We start from the raw sequence: 26182 nt of genomic DNA on the forward strand, positions 1-26182 counted from the left end.
ACTTCATTTGAGAAATTATAAGCAATCACATTTGCTTAAATTAAAATCAATTACATATATACAAATGAAATTCAAACATGTCCCCTTTCAAGTGGCTTTTCTCCTTCGCAGTGCTCATGTCCTACACAAAACACAAAGTAGAATTCATTCACCTCTTCTGCCATCCCTCCAATTACTGGCTACCAAAGACAGGCTTAAAAGAACCCCTACCTTGCAATGAAAGTGTGCCCGTGTCAGGACTAACAACATAATAATGCTGATATGGGTGAAGAATTTCATTGGTGGCATTTTCTCCAATCATTTGAATTTAATTAGCTCAAAAATTAGAGAAAGTACCACTAATTAGAACTGAAGTTATTTCAAACAATTGAAAGTTCAGGTTACCAAATAAAACGGCCTATGCTGTTTGCTGAATTCTGTCTTATTACCCAAATGTTTTTTGAATTATCCAAATTAGCTGCAGATCAGGAAACTGGTTGGTTCAAATATTCAGCTTCATACTGGACTAAAGACCTTGAATGAATGGCCACAAAACTGTTTTTCAAGGAAAGGGAAGGAGAATCCACCATAAGTGTGCAACAGTTTGCTACAGTTCAAATCACCTCAATACACATTTCCACTACTGGTGCTCACCTTTCTAAATCTGTGGCTTCTTTAAAATAGCCTTTCTTTTCTAAACAAACAGCTAGCATTACAGTTGACAAATACTACATTTAAGGTAAAATACTGTAGGTGTTATTTTTACATATTATGTCCAAAAAATAAAAGTCACTTCTAAATTTTACCAATTTTAAAGATAAGGTGGCACATAAGCAATTAAGACTTACATTTTCTCATCTAAAATTTCAATCCCAGTGAAATTTTTCAAATTAAAATAGCCATGATTACTTACAGTAGTTTGAGGCAGCCCTTTGCCACTGCTGCGGCCTCTGAAAAGATTAAATATTATGGACATTAATTTTAAAAGAAAACAAAATTGTTCAAATTACAGATATCTTAAAATCTTATAAAACTACTCTTTACTTGAGTTATAGGAAAACCAACACTTGTTGAACATGGGTTCAAGAATTATGCTTGAGCAAAGACCTTTTTCTTGCTCCTGCTATCTGGCTTCAGTTGCTAGATAGCATAGGACAGCTTCGGGGTGTGGGATGGGCGGGGAGATCAGCAGAAGCAAGTATTGGGAAAGAAGGATGGGAGGAAGGAAGGAAGGAATAATCTAGTTTGCCACAGAAAACCTCTACTTTAAATGTCTTTTTGTACAAAACAAAACCTCCGATAGTCAAAAAACTAAAATCTTCAAACAGAATATTTATTTTAATTAAGAGTTTTCAAAGGCTGAACATTTAAATAAACAAAATACTTTGGGCCCTCTACGCTGCTTTCACCGACTAAGACTGGCTACTGATTTTAAACTCAAAACCCTGCTCCCCTTTCAACAAAATCATGATCTTTGCATCTTAAAATATATTTGGCCTCCAACTCCCACACCCTTCCAATAACAATCCTGTCTGCTGGAAACAAAAATATCTAGCCACTTAATGTAATATAAAGAGCACTTGTCTAGGCATCATGTAAAATTGGATGGACATTCCCAACTTACTATGTAACTAGAAAATTCTCTGAATCTTTTGTAACCTTTTGTCCACTTACAAAAATGAAAGCTTTCTTAGAGAAAGAACTTAAAGATCTTAAGGATAAGTGAAATTATTTTAAGATTCTACAGAAATTTAAGACAGTGCTTCAGAGCTTTACCCCCCAGAAAATGTTTCATATTCTTTTGGTGAGGGATAAGAAAAAAGGGAAACAAATGGGGAAAAAGGTAGAGTTTTATACCAGATGATTCAGTTTTATTATTATTACTAATAATAACAATATGTTAAGCACTTAACATGCCAAGCACTAAATCCTAGGGTAGAAAAAAAGATAATCACATTGGACACAGTCCCTGTCCCACATAAGGCTCACAGTCTTAATCAATTGAATTTATTGAGTCTGTACTTTGTGCTAAGGATTGTATTAAGTACTTGGGAGAGTACAATATAGCAGAGTGGGTAGACATGTCCCCTGCCCAAAATGAGCTTACAGTCTAGAGAGGGGGAGAAAGATGCAATTTTTTCATTATTATTATTAGTATTTGTCAAGCACTTACAAGTCAAGCACTCTCTGAAGCACTGGGGTAGATACGAGTTCATCAGGTTGGATATAGTCCCTGTCCCAAATCATCATCATCAATTGAAGTTAGTGAGTGCTTACTGTGGGCAGAGCACTGAACTAAGCGCTTGGGAGGGTACAATAGATAAGCATCATTATTGGTATTTTCATTATTGGTATTTTAAAGAGAAGTGATTTGGGGAAGCAGGGTCTTCCCCATTCCAAGGATCTCAAATGGGGCTCACAGTCTAAGAAGGAGAGCATAGGACTTAAACTTCATTTTACAGTTGAGGAAACTGAAGCACCGAGAAGTTAAGTGACTTGTTCAAGGTCACACACCAAGCAATTGGCAGAGCTGGGATTAAAACCCAGCTCCTCCGACTCCCAAGCCTGTGCTCTTTTCACTAGACCATGCTGTTTACAGATGATAATGGTATTTGTTAAACTCTTACTATGTGCCAAGCACTGTTCTAAGCACTGGGATAGATACAAGGTAAATCAGGCTGTCCCACGTGGGGCTCACAGTCTTCACCCCCATTTTACAAATGAGGTAACTGAGGCACAGAGAAGTTAGATGGCTTGCCCAAGGTCACACAGCAGACAAGTGGCGGAGCTGGAATTAGAACCTACATCCCACAGATATGTATACTGCTATGGAACTGTGAATAGAGTGCAAATTCAAGTGCAATGCAGAAGAAAATGGGAGATGAGGAAATTGAGGGCCTTGTTGGGGAAGGCCTCTTGGATAATATGTGTTTTTAATCAGCCTTGGAAGGCGGGGAGAGTGATATTTTGTCAAATCTGAAAGGGGAGGACGTTCCAGGCAAAACTAATTGGAACAGAAAACAAAGAGGGCAGCGATTTGGTAAGAATCTGGTGAAGTGGGCTCAGAGTATGTGAAAACACACACGTCTTGACGTCCGAAATCAACGCAGTAAATTTCCTAAGCTTGGTGAAATGTACTGCAGCACTACTGATCAGAGAAAAGACCACGTCCTGTAACGTAGGGAGCGGCAATGTAATCTAGTGCAAAGGAAAGGAGGAAAAGGGCAGATTTACCAAAGATTCCCAGAGAGATAAGAACTTGAGAAAGCAAGGGGGGTTTTCACCCAACCAGAATTGGGTTGGGCCCCACAGACTCTAGAGTTGCCTGCCTCATCACTGTCAATATGAGGCTAGAGGTGGGACCAGCTCTCTTCAGTGGATATCAGACATTCCAAAGTCAATCAATCTATCAATCATATTTATTGAACCTTGACTGGGTGCAGAGCCCTGAACTAAGCTTTTGGGAGCTAGTAGGCGCATTCCCTGCCTACAACTATCTTACAGTTTAGAGGACTCAGATGGCAAACAGACTCCCTGACAACCCCAACTGGTCGCCCCATGGATCCCCATGAGCGTTTATGGATCCATCTCAAGCCCGTGTGAGAACGAGTGACTGGTTGTGCATGCTCCCCAGCCCAGCCTAGGTATCTACTTGAACATCCACCTCCCTGGCACACATGCCTCTGTTTGTACCCCTCCCAGGCTCTGCCCACAGGGAAGCCCCATCTCAAATTCAGCCCCACACTCCAAATGAAGAGTTGGCACCCCTGCATCTTCCTGAAGACGCGCTAGGTGAAAATCCAGAGATGCCTTGAATGAGGTACAATTGGTCTAAAGTCACTTAACCCTATATTGCTTCTGTTATTAGAATCCTAGTTAAATTACCTTTCACACACAAACCTCTACTATTAGCACGGCATAAGCACGAAATAAGCATGAGACTGCATGTCAAGACATCTGGGTACAAGTCCCAGCTTTGCCAATGGTCAGCTGTGTGACCCTGGGCTGGTCACAACTTCTCTGGGCTTCAGTTTCCTTACCTGTAAAATGAGGATGAGAAAGACTTTGAGCCTGGTGAGGGACATGAAGTGAGTCCAATCTCATAACCATGTATGTACCCCAGTATTTGAAATATAACACTTTATAAATGCTTTAATTATTATTCAACAGTTTGGTATTATACTAAACCTCCAACAAAAACCAAGGTTTCATTAATAGTACATCATACTCTCACTTTACAAAAAGTAAACTCTTCCCTTAACAAGGAAATACTTCAAAGTTTGAAAATTATCCCAGATCATTCTAACAAAAGTACCATAACTTCGATTGTATGGGAGAAGGAATAAACTCTGTCCAAACACTTGGATACTGTGTAATAGATGAATGTTCTTAATTTTCAGTTACACTGTAAGAAACCCTAATTATAGTCAGAAGGCAGGCAGTGTTTGGTTGTCATAAAATAATTTGAAGGCTTCTTGGTCACGTAAATTAAAAGGCAGTATTGTTCACTGGGCAAGGGAAAGGCCCAGGATTCGGACCATCTCCCTTACAGGTTCATCTTCCACTTGTCTAAACGGTCTCTCAGAAAAGTGAGGAGGTATTAAATAAGTGAATTTATTCCATGGTAGTTATTTACTGAGCACCTACTCTGTGCAGAACACTGAACTAGGCTTTAGAAAATACAAGAAAAGTAATCAAGTGCATTTAATGACTGCTGTGTGCAGAGCACCGTACTAAGTGCTTTGGAGAGCACTGTTCTCTAAGTGCTGGGGCAGACAAAAGATAAATCATTTTGGACACAGTACCTGTACCACACAGGGCTCACGATCTGAGTCGGAGGGAGGAGAATTTAATCGCTATTTTACAGATGAGGTAGCTGAGGCACGGAGAAGTTACGTGACTTACCTAAAGTCACACAGCAGATAAGGGGCAGAGCCAGGATTAGAACCCATGTTTTCTGACTCCCAGTCCCAGCCTCTTAATTCTCATTCAAAAGATACAAGTGATATCTCGCTATATAAAGGCAATAAACAACATAGTATCTACTGAAGACTAACTGAACTTCCATACCTTCTGGCTATTGTGAGGGATGACTACAAAACCCTCTGTAAATAAGGGGCTACACCAATATTCCTCAGTAATATATTTAAAAATAAGCCTATAATATGTTTTAAAATAAGTCTATACAGGATAGAAAGTTATACTCATGAAAATAGCAATCAAATCAGATCTACATGCTGAATTGTCAGCTTTGTTTTAGGAAGCCCCCCAAAATGTCCTCTTTCAATACCCTAGTACATTACTCACCCTCACTAAGCCACTCTATCATTCTCACAGAGAACATCCAAAATGGATGGGGATTCGGTTTTATCTACTGCTGTTGAGGTCTCAAATATTTTGTTCTGTCACCACACACAGACGACGGCATTCTCCCCACCAGTGTCTCGCAATGTGTGTCAATGGATGGACGGTAAGAGAGTTGGGATGACTCAATACAAACCGTCACAACTACTGTGCAAACAACTCAAGCACATATCCCACTGGCAGTAGGGCAAACCCTTCCCCTCCTTTTTTTATGGTACTTGTTAAGCACATAAGAAGTGCCAGGAACTATTCTGAACACTGGAGTAAATACAAGAAATTCAGGTTGTACAGTCTCTGCCTCACATGAGGCTCACAGACTAAGTCGGGGGGAAGAGGGGAGGATTTAATTCCCATTTTACGATGAGATAACTGAGGCACGGAGAAGGTAAGTGACGTGTCCAAACTCACAAAGCAGACGAGTGGCAGAGCCGAGATTAGAACCCAGGTCTTACTCCCAGGCCCGAACTCCTTCCACTATGCCACGCTGCTTCCCAGCTCTTATCTACTGGTGACTGAGCAATGTTCAGCCTGAGTCACAAGGGGTAAGAAAAGGTACAATCCTGAATTTTCATGGTCACGGTTTTAAAATAATTTGCAGTGTGGCACTCAAGACCACAGATATAATCTCACACTCAGCAGCGTTATCTTCTAACCCAAAGGCAACTAACTACTTTGAAATATTCCTATTAATCGTGAAGACAAATCAGGTTCTGATCATGGTAAGGACATCTTTGCTTCATAATAACTTTTACTAAAATATGTGAGAACTCTAAAAATTATCTCTCTTTTTTTTTTTCCAAAGAGGACATCTTAAAAATTATGGCATTTTATTAATAATAATGTTGGTATTTGTTAAGCGCTTACTATATGCTGAGCACTGTTCTAAGCGCTGGGGTAGATACAGGGTAATCAGGTTGTCCCACTTGAGGCTCTCAGTCTTAATCCCCATTTTACAGATGAGGGAACTGAGGCACCGAGAAGTCAAGTGAGTTGCCCAAAGTCACACAGCTGACAGGTGTCGGAGCCGGGATTAGAACCCATGACCTCTGACTCCTAAGCCCAAACTCTTTCCACTGAGCCACGCTGCTTTTACAAAGCACTGGGGTGGACGTAAATTTATGAGTCTCCTCTCTGATCTTCCATCCTCCTGTCTCTCCCCACTTCAGTCTACACCTCACTCTGCTGCCCAGATTATCCTTCTCCCCTCCCCTCCTCAAAAATCTCCAGTGGTTGCCTAACCACCTTCACATGAAGCAAAAATTCCTCACTATTGGCTTCAAAGTTCTCCATCACCTGGCCCCCTCCTACCTCACCTCCCTTCTCTCCTTCTACAGTCCACCCGTACGCTCCGCTCCTCTGCTGCTAACCTCCTCACTGTCCCTCGTTCTCACCTGGCACACCGTCGACCCCTGGCCCACGTCCTACCGCTGACCTGGAATGCCCTCCCTCCTCACATCCTCCCAACTAAGTCTCTTCCCCTCTTCAAAGCTTTCCTGAGAGCTCACTCCTCCAAGAGGCCTTCCCAGACTGAGCCCTCTCTTTCCCTCTGTCCCTCCTCCCCTTCCCATTGCCCCTCCTCCCTCCCTCTGTTCTACCCTCTTCCCCTCCTCACAGCACTTGTGTATATTCGTATATATTATTTATTACTCTATTTTATTAATGATGTATATGTATCTATGATTCTATTTATCTATTTTGAAGGTATTGATGCCTGTCTACTTGTTTTGTTTTGCTGTCTGCCTCCCCCTTCTAGACCACGAGCCCGCTGTTGGGTAGGGATTATCTCTATCTGTTGCTGAATTGTACATTCCAAGCTCTTAGTACAATGTACTACAATGCACACAGTACCGTTCAATAAATACGACTGACTGAATGCATGAATCAAGTCCCTGTCTGTCCCACAGTGAGCTCACAATCTTATGCTCATTTTACAGATGAGAAAATGGAGACCCAGAGAGGGTAAGTGACTCACCCAAGGTCGCATAATGGGCCCATGGCCGACATGGGTTTAGAACTCAGTTCTCCTGACTCCTGCCACCAGGCCAAGATACCTCTCCAAGAGTGGAGGATTTATAAAGGTCTATATATTCAAGTCTGTTCTACTCCTGCTACATAAAACTTACACTCTCAAGTCACCACATTTTAACTACTTTATTCCTAGTATCTTCACTTTACAACATCCCTTCATTGCAAATCCAGTGTTGGTGAAGTAGGGCTGGGAAAAGGGAGCTTTACATTTCTGGGACAATGGGAATCATACCAAGAAGAATTACAATTGCAAAATCAATCAGTGGTATTTACTGAGCGCTTACTGTGCATAAATCATTGTAATAAGTGCTTGGCAGAGCACAATACAATGAAATGGTAAACACATTACCTGCCTACAATAATAATAATAATAATGATGATGATGATAGTATTTGTTAAGCACTTATTTAGCAAGCCTGTTCTAAGCACTTAGGGTCTAGGGAGGGAGACAGATATTAATATAATGGGGAAGCAGCATGGCGTAGTGGGTAAAGCACAGACCTGGGAATCAGAAAGCCATGGGCTCTAATACCGACTCCACCACTCGTCCGCTGGATGATCCTGGGCAACTCACTTCACTGCTTTGTGCCTCAGTTACCTCATTTATAAAGTGGGGATTAAGAACGTGAGCCCCCGATAGAACAGGGACTGTGTCCAACCCGAATTGCTTGTACCCATCTCAGCACTTAGTACAGTGCGTGGCACATAGTACGTGCTCAATAAATACTGCAATTATTATTATTACATAAACAATTTACAGATGAGTACATTCATTCATTCAATAGTATTTATTGAGCGCTTACTATGTGCAGAACACTGTACTAAGCGCTTGGAATGTACAATTCAGCAACAGATAGAGACAATCCCTGCCCACTGATGGGCTTTCAGTCTAATCAGGGGAGACAGACGGACAAAAGTAAATAAGTGTACAAAACTGTTGTGGGGCTGAATACCAAGAACTCAAACGGTCCAAGTCTATGGATGATGCAGAAGGGAGAGGGAGTCAGGAAAAAGAGGGCTTAATCAGGGAAGGTCTCTTGGAGGAGATATGACCTTAATAAAGCTTTGAAGATGGGGAGAGTGGTGGTCCAGCATAAACGGAGGGGGAAGGAGTTCCAGGATGGGGGGCAGGGAGGTTGGGGGAAAAGGGTTGGTGGTGAGACAGACTAGATCGAGCTACAGTGAGTAGATTGGCATTAGAGGAGCCAAGTGCATGTGGGCTGCATTGTAGTAGACCACTGAGGCAAAGTAGGGGGGTGGGGGGCAAGCTTTAAGTACTTTCAAGCTGATAGTAAGGAGTTTCTGTGATGTGGAAGTAGATGGGCAACCACTGGAGGTTTTTGAGGAGTGGGGAGATGTGGACTGAATGATTTTTAAGAAAAATGATCTGGGCAGCAGAGTGAAGTATAGACTGGAGTGGGGACAGACAGGAGGCAGGGAGGTCAACGAGGAGGCAGATGCAATAGTCAAGGTGGGATACAATGAGTGTTTGGATCAGCATTGCAGTTTGAATGGAGAGGAAAGGGTGGGTTTTAGAGATGTTGGAAGACACATGATTGATAGCTCTCTTCAAGTTCAAAAATTTATTTTGTGTAACTGAAAATCAGCTGATGCACCACCTCTCCAGAATACTAGTTCAATCTCTCAAGTCAAGAGGCTAAAAAATCTAACTGAACCACCTCTTAAAACTTTACCTGTTGAGAAATGTAATAATGAAGGATAAATATACGGTTAGCACGATAACTGAAATCCAAAAGCAAGTGATAGCATTAGTAATGCTCTTCCAATTAAAAAAAAAAAACATTTACCATTACTTTCAATCTTGGCCCATATAATAAATGTATCCAATTCTGATGTATATGCTAAATTTTTAAACTATACTAATTTCTTCTTTCAGCTTCTTGGAAACATACTCCAGTGCAGCACCTTTAAAGTTATTACTTCATACATACACTATTACTAACAATATTAATGACAATCTTTTTTTTATATCCTTTCCCTGCACTGGACTGACCCAATGCCATAAAACGCTAATGAGGTACACCCATCTATCCAAGCAAAATTTGAGTCCATATTCCTTTGAGTAACTTGTCATTTTACGCCTTAACTGCCTAAGATAGAAGGCTCCGGTTTGCTTTCCAGTATGACAAAATATTTCAAGATCTAGATTGAAATTATACATGTCCTTATTAAAACCTTCCTTTTTCTATTCTCCAAAAATCAGATGTTTAGGGATCAACGAATCCCAGGATAAGTTAAGCAATTAAGAGATAGTTAAATGCTAAAAGTTGGCATTACTAAACACTGCATATAAATTTACTTTACAGCAATAAAAACAATACATTCTTGAAATTTGATACCTTTCCCTGAAAAGGGAAAAAAAAGTTCACTCTTTAGTTTGAAAAGTCAAAATCTCAAGTTTTGGTTCCAGCTATACACACTCTTCATATGCAGCCACGTTACAAAAATAAATCCTATCAGCCAGGATCCCATAAAATTTTGCTCAGCGCGATGAATAACTGAATAACTTCTTCCACCAAGGAGTTCCATTTGCATTCACTTTTTACTTTAGTGCCACATAAAATATGTAAAAGCTTTGAAAACACTAATGTCAATTTATTAGCTATTCAAAGAGCTTCAAGTCTTACACCTTCTTGTGGGCTTTTTTTCCAATTGTGTTTAAAATTACAACACCTCTGATGGGCAAGTTATCAGGCAGGTGCTCTTGGTGTGGAGACAAGAGCACTTTCCCAAACACCATCTATCTCTCTGGGGCCTAACGAAACTCCAGAAGTGTGGTCAGAACACCACAAAATCTCTAGCGCGCTATAATGCAAGAGAAACCTAAACTGTTATTCCCCATTTTCTCCAAGAAAAACCCCATAAACAGTCAAGGATTTTCTGCATCACAGACCTGATGACTGTCACTGAATTTTGCTAAATGAGCAATCACCTGCCTGATGATGCTCTAACTGACTTAGTGGAGAATTAAATTAAGATGTCTTTAGGGAAGGTGGCAGAAAAAGAACACTGCACCATTACAGCATAAAGGGCTACAGAACTGTGGTAATGTCCAATCTGCACTAAGGCTGCGAGATGAGAAGCAGCATGGCCTTGTGGATACAGCATGAGCCTAGGAGGTCAGGAGGACATGAGTTCTAATCCTGGCTCCGCCACTCTGGACAAGCCGCTTCACTTATCTGTGACTCATTCATCTATAAAATGTGGATTAAGAGTGTGAGCCCCACGTAGGAATGGAACGGTGTCCGACATGATTAGCTTGTATCTACCCCAGCGGTTAATACAGTACCTGGCACATGCTAAGTGCTTAATAAATACCATAAAAAAAACCAAGCAGGCATCACCGTGTCAATTTCCTGAACAGTTTCATCAGTATCATCTATAAACTTTGCATAACCTCAAGGGCAGGCAGAATTATCAGAACGATCAACAAGGAATCTGGGAATCAGCCATGATGCAATGATTACTCCAACACCGCTCCACCAAGCAAGACATGCGAGGAAAATGGATGACAGCAAGACAGTCAAGCAGGGTAAATTGAAGTAAACCTGAATCACAAGGCGAGTGGCCAAAAGGGTCTACTTACAGACACCCTAAAGCATACTCTCAAATCAAATACAAACTATTTGGATATGGATAAACCAGGTAACACCAGCTGGCCGACCACTTTGGCAATTAGTCAGCAAGAATGGTGGAGCTCTTCTTGAGCATGGGATTCAGAGATGAGTAGTTCTAACAACTCTTGCACACCTGTGTACTGGGCTTTACCGTGTCCAAGGAAATCAAACAATCAATTGATCGTATTTACTTAGTGTTTACTGTGCGCAAACTTGGGAAAGTACAATATGACACACTCCCTGCCCACAATAAGCTTACACTCTAGAGGGACAGTGTCAAGGGACAAAAATGATAGTCCGGAGTTGGTCCCTGGCCCATAGGGGCTTATTGTTTAACAGCAGTGACAGAGGACAGCCTCGTCAGCTCCTGCTCAATCTGGGGGCCAAGGGCTGCCCTGGGAGGGACCGGCAGAGATGAGAAGACAAAAGGCTCAGCAGCTGATACCTCCTGCAAACCTGGACGCTGGGGCCTGCTGGATGTCTGACCAGCGAGAAACCAAAAAGTTGTTCCTTCAGCTGTGGTGGCCTGCAGTTCAACGTATTTAATATTGGCTTTATACGCTGAAATTACTACACCGCCTTTCCTTGTCTATCTGTGGCCACTACCCCTCCCTTATTCTTAAGACTGTAAAACAGCCACTGGGCCAGGGGACATGTCTAAATTACCATCCTTGTCTTCTTGACCAAAGCTCAGTCTATGTGTGTATATATAGAGAGAGAGAGAGAGAGAGAGTTGTTCACTGAACTTGAAGACTGGAAGTGAAATTCGCTTATGGGTGCATGGGTAGCTGAAAGAACCCTGTGGGATCCACAGTCCGATGCTCATCGTGCATATATGACGGTAGTCCTTTGTTGGGCTTTCATCTTTCTCACAGTGGGCACCGTTTTCAGGCTTGTTTCCTCGTCAAACAACCCTTCCAAAGCTTCAGCTCAAAAAAGAGCTGCTCCTTTTTTAATTGCAGCCTCCTATGCTGGTCTATTTGCAGCAATCAATCAATGGTATTTATTGAGCGCTTACTATGTGCAGAGACAGGACAAATACGCATTTGGGAGAGTACAATACAAAAGAGCTGAAAGACACGTGCCCTGTCCACAAGAAGCTTACAGTCTATGGGGGAAACAAATATTAAATTATGGACATGTAATTATTAAAAAGAAGAATCAATTAGATTTATTGAGCACTTACTGTGGGCAGAGCACTGCATTAAGTGCTTGGGTGAGTGCAATATAACAGAGTTGGCAGACATGTTCCCTTCTCACAGCAGGCTTCCAGTCCTATAAATATTATAACCTTAGTATTTGTTAAGTGCTTACTGTGTCAAGAACTGTTCTAAGCACTGGGGAAGGTATGAGAAAAATCAGGTCAGACACAGTCCCTCTTCCACACAGGGCTCACAATCTATAAATATGAGAGAGAATGGATACCGAATTCCCATTTTACAGATGAGGCAACTGAGGCACAGAGAAGTTAAGTGACTTGCACAAGGTCACACAGCAGGCACGCAGTGGAGCAGGGATCAGAACCCAGGACCTCTGTCTCCCACGCTGGTGCTCTATCCACTAAGCCACTCTGCTCCTACGGTTCCATAAGTGTGGTGGGACGAATATCGAGTGCTTAAAGTGTACAGACCCAAGGGCACAGGTGATGCAGAAAGGACAAGGAATTGAGGGCTTAGTTGGGGAAGCCCGCTTGGAGGAGACATGATTTTAAGAAATCTTTGAAAGAGGGAAAAGTTGTGGTCTGTCACATATGAAAGGGAAGGGGGTTCCCAGCCAGAGTGAGGACACATGCAAGGAGACAAACGAAGCCAAGATAGAGTCTGCCTGTCTCCCCCGATTAGACTGTAAGCGCGTCAAAAGGCAGGGACTGTCTCTGTTGCCGACCTGTACATTCCAAGCGCTTAGTACAGTGCTCTGCACATAGTAAGCGCTCAATAAATACTATTGAATGAATGAATATGTTGACATCAAAGGAGCAAAGTTTGTAGTAGGATATCAGGGAGGTAAGGTTTTGGTGGGGGGGAGAGGGAGTGGCTTGAGCTGATTGAGTGCTTTAAAACAAACAATAGGAATTTGGCTTTAATGACGGCGGGCAACCACTGGAAGTTCTCCAGGAGTGGAGAGATGTGGACCGAATGGTTTTCTAGGAGACTTATCTGGGCAGCAGAGTGAAGGAAGGACTGGAGGGGGGACAGGCAATAGGCGGAGAGATCAGCAAAGATGTTAATGCAATAGTCAAGCCAGACGATGGTAAACTCTTGGATCAGCATAGTAGGCATTTGGATGGAGAGGAAAGGGCTGATTTTAATAATGTTGTGAAGGTAGAATCAATGGGATTTAGTGACATTGAATATGTGGGTTGAGTGAGAGATGAATCAAGGAAAATGCCAAGTTATACTCTTGTGAGGTAAAGAGGACAGTGGTGTTGTCTACAGTGATGGGAAAGACAAGGGGAGCCCAGGAGTTGGGTGGGAAGATGAGGAGTTCCATTTTGGACACGTTAAGTTCGAGGTGTCAGCAGAACATCCAAGCAGAGATGCCTTGAAGGTAGGAGGAAATGTGTGACAGCAGAGAAGGAGAGGGGCCAGGGCTGGAGAGGAAGATTTGGGAATCATCTAGGGGTAGAGAAAGTAGTTGATGTCGTGAGAGCAAATGAGTTTTGCAAGGCAGTGGGTGGAAATGGAAAATAGAAAGGGACCCAAAACTGAGCCTTGAGGGACTCCCATTGTTTGCGGGTGGGAGGCAGAGGAGGAGCTTGAAAAGAAGACTGAGAAGGAGTGGTCACAGAGACAGGAGAACCAGGAGAGGACCAGGTCAGTGAAGTCAAGGTTAGAGCAATCAACTGTATTTATTGAGCGCTTACTCTGTGCAGAGTCCTGTACTAAGCATTTGGGGAAGTACAATTTAACAGAGTCAGTAAATATGTTCCCTGCCCACAACAAGCTTAAATTCTAGACGGGGAGACAGATGTTAATATAAACAGATAATGTTTCAAGGAGACAGGGACAGCGCACAGTATCGAAGGCAGCTGAGAGGCTGAGGAGGATTACAATGGGGTATAAGCCATTGGATTTGGCCAGAACAAGGTGAATCCTGACCTTAGAGAGGGCAGTTTCCTTGGACCGAAGGGGGGGCCGAGGCCAGACAGGAGTGGTGAAGGACAGAACTGCAGGGGAGGAAATGTGCTAGTCTCTAGTTTCAGCTGAGTTACAGTAGGTTCTGAGGCTTCGTTTCAACTTAAAGCACTTCCTATCTCCCCTTCTTCAATTTTCCCAATTTTAGTCCCCCAGTCAGCAACTGTTTGGGCATCCTGCAGTCATCCACTGTCTTCACATGTCCTATTCAGCACAGCCGTATTGCAGTGTAAATCGAGTCAATGCTAGGAGGCTTTATTGTGTAAGATATTGTCTCGCCATGTGATATGAAATATGGCCCATTAGTGACACTGATGGAGGCCCAGGTCTCGCAAGTCATAGAGATGGCCAGACAGTTAGTCTGGAGTTTAATACCAAACTCCCTCCACATGCTATTTGACTCTCTCTCTAAATATATATAGATGTGTTGGCCTTTTTGGACAGGTTTTCCTATTTCCTTGGACTATGTTTGGACAGGGTTGCATCACTGGTCAGGGTGCTGCCTAAGGAACTGAATTCTATGACAGCCTTTAACTCTATGTTGCCAATATCCACTGTTGGTTGGGAATACAGAATCCCTAGTGTAGGCTGTTCCATCACCCTTTCCTTCAGACTTACCGCCCAGCTGGTTCAGTGAAACGTTTTTCAATCATTTGCATGGCTTCGGCTGTAATGTCTGTAGGTCTCAGATCTGCCATTTGGCTAGTCGGTCCTTTGAGGAGGAATGTATTGCTACAGCTGTGGAGGAATGCACTAAGCAAAAGGCAATTTCAAGCCCTGCAGCACAAACTGTTGACTTTCTTTGTGTACGGTTTGCGGTTAGCTGTGTGCTGCGTGCCTCAGGTTCCAGGCACCCCTCAAAACACCCCACAAGTAACAGACCTGAGGTTCCTCCGTCATTTTCAACAGGAGACTCCATCACGCTTCCAGGGTCCAGTCATCTGCCAAGTGAACTTCTTGAATGACAGTATCTAAGACTTTGCCAGTGCTTAGTACAGTGCTCTGCACAAAACAGATGCTCAATAAATACTACTAAGTAAATGAGTGGGAGGGGTGACAGACTCACAAGGAAAGGATAACCTGACGGAGTCAAAATGAATTAATAATACTGACAATCAATTGATCAATGGTATTTATTTAGTGCTGGAGGAAGTACAATTCAGGAGGGTTGGTAGGCACCAGTGGAAAGAGCATGGGTTGTTTGGAGTCAGAGGACCTGGGTTCTAATCTAAGTTCTGCTACTTGCCTGCTGTGTGACCTTGGGCTAGTCCTTTCACTTCTCTGTGCCCATCTGTAAAATGGGGATTAAATTCTCCTACCTTCAATTTAGACTGTGAGCCTCAGGTGGGGCAGGGACTGTGTCCAACCTGATTATCTTGTATCTACCAGAGCATTTCGTACAATGCTTGGCACACAGTAAGCGCTTAACAGATATAATAAAAAAGGAGCTTTCAGTCTACAAGGAGGAGCAAAATAAGCTACAGTTAGGAGAAATAGTAGAGTACCCGGCTATGTACCTAAGTCCTCAGGACTGTAAGCTCGTTGTGGTCAGCAAGGAATGTGTCTATTTATTGTTATGTTATACTCTCCCAAGCGCTTGGGAGAGTGCTCTACACACAGTAAGATCTCAAATATGACTGACTGAAGTGCTGTGAGGCTGGGGTGAGTATCACAGTGCTTAAGGGGTTCACAGGCAAGAGTATAGGTGATGCAGAAGGGAGTGCAGGTAGGAAAAATGAGAGCTTAGTCAGGGAGGCCTCAAAGATTTGATTTTAGGAGGGTCTTGAAGATAGGGAGAGTGGTGGTCTGTCATATATGGAGGGGAGAGAGTTCCAGGACTGAGGGAGGACATAGGCATGGGGCAGACGAGATCAAGATTCATTCATTCATTCAATCGTATTTACTGAATGCTTACCGTGTGCAGAGAACTGAACTAAGTGCTTGGAGAGTATGATACAACAACAAACAGACACACTCCCTGCCCACAGTGAGCTTACAGTCTAAAGTCGGGGAGACGGACATGAATATAAATAAATAAAATTACAGATATGTACATAAGTGCTGGAAGGGAAGAGCCAAGGAAACAAGTCAGGGTGACAGAGAAGGGAGTGGGAGATGAGTAAAGGTGGGGCTTAGTCTGGGAAGGCCACTTGGAGGAGATATGCCTTCAATAAGGCTTTGAAGGGAGGGAGAGTCGTCTGTTGGATTTGAGCAGGGAGGGCGTTCCAGGCCAGAGGCAGGACGTGGGCTGGGGGTCGGCGGCGATATCAAGGCACAGTGAGAAGGTTAGCACTAGAGGAGCGAGGAGGAGTGTGCGGGCTGAGTTGACAAAGGAAAGAAGTGAGGTGAGGTAGGAGGGGGCAAGGTGGTGGAGTATTTTAAAGCCAGTGGTGAGGGGTTTTCCTTTGATGCGGAGATGGATGGTAACCACTGGAGCTTGAGGAGCAGGGTGACACATCCTGAACGTTTTTGTAGAAAAAATGATCCAGGCAGCAGAGTGAAGTATGGACTGAAAAGTCAGGAGAGACAGGAAGCTCTGCGGTCAGCAAGGAGGCGGATGCAGGAATTCAGGCGGGATACAAGTGACTGTTTTAACATGGTAGCAGTTTGGCTGGAGAAGAAAGGGCGGATTTTAACTATGTTGTGAAGGTGGGACTGGCAGAATTTAGTGACGGATTTAATATGTCGTTTAAATGACAGAGGAGTCAAGGATAACACTGAGGTTACAGACTTGTGAGGCGGGAAAGATGGTGGTGCCGTCTACATTGACGAGAAAGTCAGGGGGAGAACAGGGTTTGGGTGGGAAGAGCTCTCTGTTTTGGACATGTTAAGTCTGAGGTGACAGGAAGACATCCAAGGAGAGATGTCTTGAAGGAGATGCGAGACTGGAGAGAGGGAGAGAGATCAGGGCTGGAGATGTAGACTTGGGTATCATCTGCAGAGAGGTGGTAGTTGAAGCTATGGGAGCGAACGAGTTCTCTAAAGGAGTGGGTGTAGATGGAGAATAGAAGGGGACCCTTCTCTATTTAGAGAGACTAGGTCGGCGTTCGAGGAATGAAGTGTGCAGATTGGGTTGTGGGAGATCAGAGAGGTAAATTAAGAAGGAGAAAGCTGATTGAGTGACTTACAGTCAAAGGTAAGGAGTTTCTGTTTGATGTAGAAGTGGAGGAGAGGAGAGATATTGACAACTTTTTTTTTCAGAAAAATGATCGATCCAGGTAGAGTGAAATATGGACCGGAAAAGAGAGATAGGACACAGGGAGATCAGCAAGAAGGGCTGACAAAGTCAATAGAGGTTGCAGTACATTATAAAAAAGGGGAGAGATTTTAGGCTCCTCACTGCATCCCTAGGTGCCACAGTCACAACTTTCCTTACCTTCCTACAGGTGGGAAGGTATATCATATTGCTCCTTCTGCCTGACCCGTTTTAGCAAGGCGTGGTTCGACTCCATCGGTGGGTTGCAAGGGAGCATCACCATAAATCAAGAAAAGTAACTTGAAAACAATGGCAGGTGATGCAAGGGGTGACTGTAACCACAAGCCAACTTATTGTGTTTATGTGTATGCATGAAGAAGGGGCTCCTGGTTATGAACACAGATAGTGATCTACCCCCAGTGATGTCATCTTCAAATACAGAGGGCTCCTAAACATAAATCCATCCATTAACACTAAGAAAACAACCACCAAACCAGTTGACTAACATACTATTTCAGCACAGCTAAAGAGAAGACTGGGGCAGGGGTCAAATTCTAATTGTGACTCCCATCAGATAATTCACAAACTCTGGAAAAGTCACTTCGTCCCCCCTTGTGCCCAGTTTCTTTACCTATGAGCTACTATTCAAGCTTTCGCTGACAAGATGGGCCCTTTTGGGGATAACCCTGGCTAGCAAGCAGCCACCCCCATGGCCAAATGAGGATTTTTCAAATAACATCCTCCAGGTACTTGTTTTGTACCAGAGGCTGCCATTTTAGTAACCCAGCGTTCCCTGTGAAATTTTGCAGGCAACACCATGAGGAAAAATATCCACTCTGCAGTGACGACACCCAGGCTAAATAGATCATGTGCTACAGTGGTATTCCTAATTCCCGAATAAGCATGGACTGTGTAGGTAGGCAGCCTGGAAAAGATTCAAGACTTATTTTGGAGACCAGCTTGACCTCAATCTCTCGGGGAGCACAGCTATAGAGTCCTAAACACGATACACCATACAATACACAGACAGCACTGTATTTTGTCCTCCTTTTCAGGAATTTTGAGAGAAGGGAAAACGAATAAAGCACTTGGAACTTCTCAGAAAGTGCTATGCAAATACCGTACAAGGGCACTATTGTACTTCGAGTCATTTTATGAATATTAAAAGGCAACAGTAAGACTAAATGTTTACTAATTTATAAAACTGGTTCCAGAACCCTTTCACGCAGATTATCATTCAACGGGAGAATTTTTCTCCCTCAGAAAAGTGGACACTTAAATGCCAAATACAGCCCATGGCCAATTTTCCTATCGTATTTTCACATTTGAATAGTTATAAGTTCCACAGTCAGAACACCCCCAATCAGTCCCAAGTTCTGTGTTTCACCTGATTACTAGAATTGACTCCTCACCCAGGAACGGTACTGACTCGTGGTCTAGATCTGTTCAAATGTGGAACCTGCCCTGAGGAGGGTTTTCTTACTCTTCCCCTTTTTTGCTCCTAGGTAATAAAGCTTTTCTCTCATTTTCTTGCTACAACTACACTCACTCCACTTCACAAAATGACCCAAATTAGTTTTCGTAGATTAACTAAGGATTGGCTAAAATAAGTGAAAAGAAACTTCTTATACCAACCAAAATTTCCTGAATCTTGTAGTTAATGGCAATTCCCTGGTTGTAAAAAAGCCAAAGCCACTGTACTGCATTAGAGAGAACTGAAGTTGGCACTCATCATTCAGATTTTTTTTCCTTCACAGTGTTACCTTTCTGCAGCCACCCCCCATCCAACAACTCAAGGTTCCCAGCACATTATTTCTCTCTTTTTTAATGGTATTTGTTAAGAGCTTACTCGCTGTGTAAGCACTGTACTAAGAGGTGGGGTAGATACAGGCTCACCAGGTTGGACACAATCCCTGTCTCACATGGAGCTCACAGTCTTCATCTCCATTTTACAGATGAGGTAACTGAGGCACAGAAAAGTTAAGTGACTTGCCCCAAGTCACAGAGCAGACAAGTGGTGGAGCTGGCATTAGAACCCAGGTCCTCCTGACTTCCGGATCTGTGCTCCATCCACTAGACCACACTGCTTCTTCATTCTCTCAATGCAACAGTTTTTCCACTAATTGCATCAGCTATTTTTTTGGCACAGCTCCAGTCCGTCAGAACATTTGTTTTCCCTGTACATCATCATTCAACAGAACTTTAGTTCTGCAGAATATCTTCCTCTGTCCCAAGGTCTTGTTCAACATTAGTCTCTCCACTGAATACGGGTCAAAATAATACATGAAAACCTAACTCCCTCCTTTGCACTAACCAATGAGTTCCCTTTCATAGAGTTTGGTGGACCATAGCCCATGGCCATGTACAGGGAGAGTGGGAAGTGATAATGGTGTTTCATGAGCACTTAATCAATGGTATTTGAGCACTTACTATTAGCAGAGAACTGTACTAAGTGCAGGGGAGAGTAAAGCGCAACAGAATTAGCAGATACGTTCCCTGCCCATTACGAGCTTATAGTCTGGAGGGGGAGACAGGTATTAATGTGAACAAATAATGATATGTAATTTGAAGATATGATACAATGCACTGTATTAAGCACTTGGGAAAGGACAAGGCTATTATTGAATATTATGCTTACTGGTACCGAGAGGGTTTTCTTCTCACCTTAAAAACTTATTTCCTCCCCTCAATAGTTCTGAAGAAGATAGGGAGTGTTAATGTCAATGTCTGTCTGAGAACCCTGTGTGGAATGGGAAAAGGAAGGGCTCAGGGAGGCACAAAACCAAGGTTTTTAGCCCAGATATGAAAGTGGGGTGCTCTGCCTCAGTCCAGAGGACAAATCTGGCGGGGCAACATACTAAGTGCCTCCTACCAAAGACAACTGGCCTCTCTCCAATGAGTCCGAAGTGCAAAATTGTGAAAATACCTGCACTACACACTGGAAGACAATTAATTAGGTACAGTCCCTGTCCCTCGTGGGGCTCACAAACTTAGACTAATTGGGGAGAAGGGATTGGAGACAGACAGCAGCTGAGATAAAGCATTAAAACACAAAACAAACAAAAACACTAGGCTTTAAGCCATTCAATCACCTCTCCTCTCCCAAGCGCTTAGTAGGGAGTTCTGCACACAAGTGCTCAGTAAATGTAATCAACCAAGTCATTTCCCATTACACCCCAGTTTGCATTATTTATTCCTCTCCACCTAACCTACTTAGCGCACTTAGCTCTCAAAACCAATCATACTAATTGAGTGCTTACTGTATGCTATGCACTACCTTCAGTGCTTGGAAGAATACGATAACAGATGTGACAGACATGTTCCTTGCCCACAAAAAGCTTACTAATCTAGAGTCTTGTTTCTCCACTCCGATCTCTTCTCTGTGTCCTTCTCCTTGCCTAGAACTCCCCCTTCTCCTAACTAAGGACCACAATTCTCCCCAACTTCAATGCCCTTCTGAAATCACATCGCTTCCAAAAGGCATTCCTTGATTAATATGTAATCTCCCCACATGATATTCTCCCAACTAATTTCAGGCCTTTCTCACTAAAGTACTTATATATTCTAGTACTTGCTCCTATCTTTAATTTATTTAGATGCCCATCCCTCTATATTGGACACTCCTTGAGGGCAGGGATCATGTTTACTAATTTTACTGTGCTCTCCCAAGTGTTTAGTCTGGTGCTCAGCACACACAGTAGGCACTCAATAAATGCCGATGGCTAGCACAAAAAATCTGAGTTTATGTTTTGATAAATGCTAAACATGAAAACAAGACTGGATATGGATGGGCTTCACTATCGGTTTCAATTTACCCCATCTGCAGGAGAGTTGCCTCATTTTTGGCAAAGCAATTTTAGTGTTTGTTCAATCTAGATAAGTAATTTGGCGAACTGCAAAAAGTTATGCTTCTGCAGGCCTATACATTTTCACCTTTCTAATTTTTTAACAACATGAAAATGTACTTTCAACCATAAGGGTCACAAACACAGATACAAGAAAGTAAATCCTTTAGGAGAGTGCCCCTATTGTTATAAACAGGCACCTGCTTTTTTTTTTACCTCCAATGACCTAACTGCCAGTTAGTTTTTTTGGCCCAACTTCAACCTCTGAATGCTATGCAAATACCCACACACAAAGCAGTGGATTATGTATTTTAAAATGATGTACTACAAATTCAAGTAGCACGATACCAGTCTAGAGTAAAGGGATTCTAAGAACTGTAGCTCGCTTAAAAAACTGGCATTTAAAAAAAAGTTTCCAGGAAAATAACACCCTAATTTACTCTTACATATCTCTCACACTGGTAGTTATGAGGTTTTTTGGGTTGTTTTTTTTTTTGGTATTTGTTAAGCTCATACTATGCCAGGCCCTGTTCTGAGCGCTCAAGAAGATACAAGCTAATTAAGTTGGACACAATCCATGTCCCATATGGGGCTCAGAATATTAATCCCCATTTTATAGACGAGGTAACTGAGGCAGAGAAAAGTTAAGTAACTTGCCCCAGGTCGGAGAGCAGACAACTGGCGGAGCTGGGATTAAAACCCGGGGTTAAAACCCAAGTCCTTCTGACTCCCAGGCCCGTGCTATAACCACTAGACCACAATGCTTCTCATGGGGTACATGCAGAGTCTTAATCTTTGATCCTAATGTGCAGCCACACATTTTGAGGTCTGAATTCAACCACCTCGAATATGGGAAGTGGGGAAGGGAGAAGGGGAAAAGAAGCCAGTCACATTATCAAACTCTTTAAATATCCATTAGAGGAAATAATTTTGGTGATATTGGGATTATTTTAGCTGAGGAGGCCCTAACACACTGCTAATTTTATTACCTCCACTATTTAAAAAACCAGCTACTTCAGAAATGGAATTTGTTAACTACTAAACAAGTCCAGCAATACCTGGAAACTGCGGACTCTCCCGAAAAAGCCCTAATTAAACAGAGAGACAGGGAAAGTAACCTGGCATTAAAATTGCAACTAACAAACATAACTTCAGTATCAGTGAGGAGTTAAAAAAAAAAACAAAACAACCACCCAACTCAAAACACTTCCCATACCGTTTTGTACTTTCCCAGGCACTTGGGCACAGTGCTCTGCACACAGCAGCTTCTCAACAAAAGCATTTGAATAATTCAAGGCACCCAGGGATTGACAACTGTCTTTCAACAGACTGCAAATGACTACATGCTAGGTGCCCTCTAGAACCACATTTATCCAGTTACCTCAAATTTAAAGAACAAAGACTAGAGTCATTCAAAAATTGACCAAAGCACTTAATCATCTGATGATAATATACTGAATATAGTACTTTTTCCCTTCAAAAGATTCCAGCGACAAACTCCACATACGAAAAAAATGAGAAGCAACTCGGCCTAGTGGAAAGAGCAGGGGCCTGGGAGTCAGAGGACTGTACTATTCCCAGGTCCACCACTTGCCTGCTGCATGACCTTGGACAAGCCACTTTAACTTCTCTGTGCCTGTTTCCTCATCTGTACAACGGGGATGAAATACCTTTCCTCCCTCCTACTTAATCTATGAGGTCCATGTAGGAAAGGGACTGTGTCCAACCTGATTAACTCATATCTACACCAGCTTTTAGTTTAGTGCTATGCAAACAGTAAGCACTTAAATACGATTATTATGATGATTATCACTGTTGTTGCTAACATGGAAATGCGGTCACCTCCATCAGCATATTAATCACATTAAAATGGGGAAAGAGGGTGATAAAAGAATTAGAGGAAAAGCTATCAATAGAAAGTCATGAATCTCTAATAATATATTTGTCCTGCAAATTATCTGTAAGAACTATTTCTGAAAGATAAAGGCCTCGAGGGCCTTTGTCCTCCAGATTTGTCATTGAAGATGCATTTCAGTCAGCCCACACAAGTCAAGTTCATATATTTTATTTCCATCCCATTTTAAATCATCCCTGCCCTCCAATGTAGTTTAGTGCTTGGACAAACAAATAACCTGAAATTCTGACCTGGAAGGCAATAGTGGATTTAAAGTTAATTTGATTATCAACATGAAGCATTGAGCAAGAGCAGAACTCAAAGGTGAATTAGAAGTGAAGGTGATTCTGAGGGTATAACTGAACAAAGCTCTGCACAAGGGCAACTTAAGATTCAAGTTACACCAATACTAAAACCCCTTGCCCCACTTTAAAGCAAGGGGATCACAAATAAGCCCTCAAGATCCTAAAACTTTTTTTAAAAAGGCTGGGGAAAAAAATGGTGACATCTCAAGAATCAGGAGGAGGGGAATAAAAAAAAACCCAAAAAACAAACAAACCAAAAACGCCCCCGACAACACTAAACTTAATCTTCAAAACAGCAGTTCTGAGTTTGGTCTAGCATACCATTCTTTCTACTTCCCTACTTTTAGTCCCTGTTTTAAACACGGTTAATCTAACACACACTTTTGTTCTAGGTTGAAATATCTGAACAAGCTGATTATATCTGTTATGCAAAATTTTCTTTTAACCTGTTACCTAGGAAAATCGACCTGGCGCTGAAACTCGTGCCATTTATAAATTCCCGAACTTTATATTTCACTCTCAATGCCACTGAATATTATTCTTTCCCGGAACCCAGGATAAAGATTAAAAATATCAAAGGCAGCTAAAGCAGTCACCTGCACTGGTTTCCCCGTTTCAAATGGGAAAGTTAAAAACGAGGCCTTCAATTTAATGAGAGAAACGGGGCTTCACTGAAACTCGATTTGATTCAGAAAGGTGGAGGGAGAAAAGGCACATAAGACAGGAGAAAGTCCTTCAGGATATGACGATATCACTTTTTACGAGATTTCCTGAATCGATGGGAAAAATGACAACCTCCGAGAGCACGGGGGAGATGAAACGAAGCCATCCCTTCGTTTCGTTTCGGTTCACGGTGCCCAATTTGAGGCCTTTCAAAAGCTTAATCGGCTCTCCCCGATAGATGGACATGTCGGTTGATACGGAGCGCTCTGCTTGGGGGGGGGGGGGGAGGAGGGGGAGGGAGATCGCCATATTCTACCTCTTTTCAACCCAAAATCTGGGCGAAGAAAATGGTCCCAATCTCCGCCGATCCTTGCCCGGGGCCTAAAGGTGGCCAAGAGGCGTCCAGCACGCTCTGGGCTCGGTGGGGAGGGCGGGCGGGCGGGATGGGGGCGTGACCGAGGCCGGGGGGAGGCCCTCGGTGCCCTTGGTCAGCTCCGGCTGCACTTCTCCAAGTTAAGGACACAGGGCCACAATGGCCACAGTGGCATTTTGTTTTTCTTTTGTCCTCTTTTTCTCCGCCGTCCGTCTCCCCCCTTTAGCCTGTGCGCCCGTCCCTGAGCCGGGATGGTCTCTGGTGCCCCATTGTCCACTGCGAGCGCTCAGTCCAGTGCTCTGCGCAGAGTGAGCGCTCGATAAATACGGCTGAATGAATGGGATGGGGGGGGGGGGGGGAGGAGGGGGGGTGGAGGTCTATTTACGTTTGCTGCCCCGTCTCCAACCTCGGCGTTTTCCCTAATTCGTCCAAGTGACAACTGCCCCGGGCCGGCCTTCCAGCCGCGGGGCGTACGCGCATACACACACACACACACACACACACACACGCAGAGCCACATATACACACCAATATACACACATATACACACTCGCGCTCTCGGGTGAGGTCGGATTAGGCTTCCCTGCTGGCGGGGGTTCAGCCCCGAGCGCCCCCCGCCTCCCGTTACCCCTCCCTGATATTTCGGCCTCGCCGGAAAAAATGCGCAACACGCCCGCCCTCCCTCCTCCTCCTCCCGCCGCCGCTCCTTCTCCTCCCCCTCCCCCGGGCCGGTCCTTCCCCTCCCCGCTCCGCTGCGGCCCACCCCGGCCTAGCCTTCGGGTGCCAGTCCGGCCCCCGTGGTCGCAGACACTGCGGAACGGCCCCCACCCCCGGGGACCCGAAGGCCCTTATCGAGGAGGGATGGGGGGGGGGGTTTGGATGGAAGAGGCGGAGGGGCGGCTGCGGCCCCCCCACTCCCCGAGGACCCCCGCCCTAAGCGGGGGAAGGCGGTGGGGGAGGGGAAGGCTGTCAGGCGCTGTCCCTTCTCCAATCCCCATTCCTGGAGCGGCCTCCCGCCCTCCCTCCAAGGAGGACGAGGACGACTGCCCACTCCCCTTTCTCCCGCACTAGGGGCCGACATCCCCCTCCCCACCCATCCCTGCACCTTCCTCCACCCCGAATCCCCCCTCGTGTGGGGCCTGGGGGAGTCTCCCCCAACACCCCGGGTGGGGTGTCAACCTGTCGGGCGTCTCTTCCCCCGCCCCCCGGGGGCGGTGGGGGCAAGGCCGGGGGTCTGAGGGGCAGCGGGGAGAGCGAGGACAGACACCCACCTGCCGAGGCTCTGCCGCCCGCCGCCTCCACCTGCCGCAGAGGAGGCGGACGACGACGACGTGAGGCAGCCGGGCTTGCGGGCATTGCCGGCCGCCGCCTGCTGCTGCTGCTGCTGCTGCTGCTGCTGTTGGGGCTTCAGAGACATGGTGAGGGGCCCATACACCGGGCGGGAAGAGGACGGCTGGAGGAGAACGGAAGAGCGAAGGCCGGGACGCGCCGCCGCTGCCGCCGTTGCTACCAAAACAGTCTGAGGCGGAGGGAGGAGAGAGCGGGCCGGGGGAGGGGGCCGGCCGCGGGCACGAGCACGGCCACGGGCGGAGGGGGAGGGGCGGCGGAGGGATCCGCGCGGTGCCGCGGCCCGCCCGGAGGAGCCGGACCCCGCTCCCGCCCTCCAAGCCCGAGCGGGGCGGCGGCGGCCCCGTCGTCTCCCGGCCTCCCCGGGGCCGGGCCGTCGACGGCGGGGTGTGGCGGGGGCGCCTCCGGAGGGAAGC

At 44.5% G+C, this 26182-nt stretch overlaps 1 protein-coding gene across 7 annotated transcripts in view; it reads right to left on the reverse strand.

The window, feature by feature from the left end:
* The window catches only part of ATXN2 (ataxin 2), an 87168-nt gene extending 61199 nt beyond the window's left edge, over positions 1 to 25969 (reverse strand). For 5 of the 7 annotated variants that reach the window (XM_029058482.2, XM_029058481.1, XM_029058479.2 and 2 more), the window contains exons 1-2: positions 25691 to 25967; positions 893 to 929 (exon numbers count right to left, since the gene is read on the reverse strand). In XM_029058482.2, coding sequence (XP_028914315.1) covers positions 893 to 929; positions 25691 to 25836 — 183 coding nt within the window. In that variant the 5' untranslated portion in view covers positions 25837 to 25967. Of the gene's footprint in view, positions 1 to 892; positions 930 to 25690 lie in introns of all 7 variants that reach the window. The other 2 variants (XM_029058484.1, XM_029058485.2) reach the window with 2 other exon arrangements.
* Between the last annotated feature and the right edge of the window lie 213 nt (positions 25970 to 26182).

The sequence above is a fragment of the Ornithorhynchus anatinus genome, chromosome 2 (genome assembly GCF_004115215.2).
Source record: "Ornithorhynchus anatinus isolate Pmale09 chromosome 2, mOrnAna1.pri.v4, whole genome shotgun sequence".
Taxonomy (NCBI): domain Eukaryota; kingdom Metazoa; phylum Chordata; class Mammalia; order Monotremata; family Ornithorhynchidae; genus Ornithorhynchus; species Ornithorhynchus anatinus.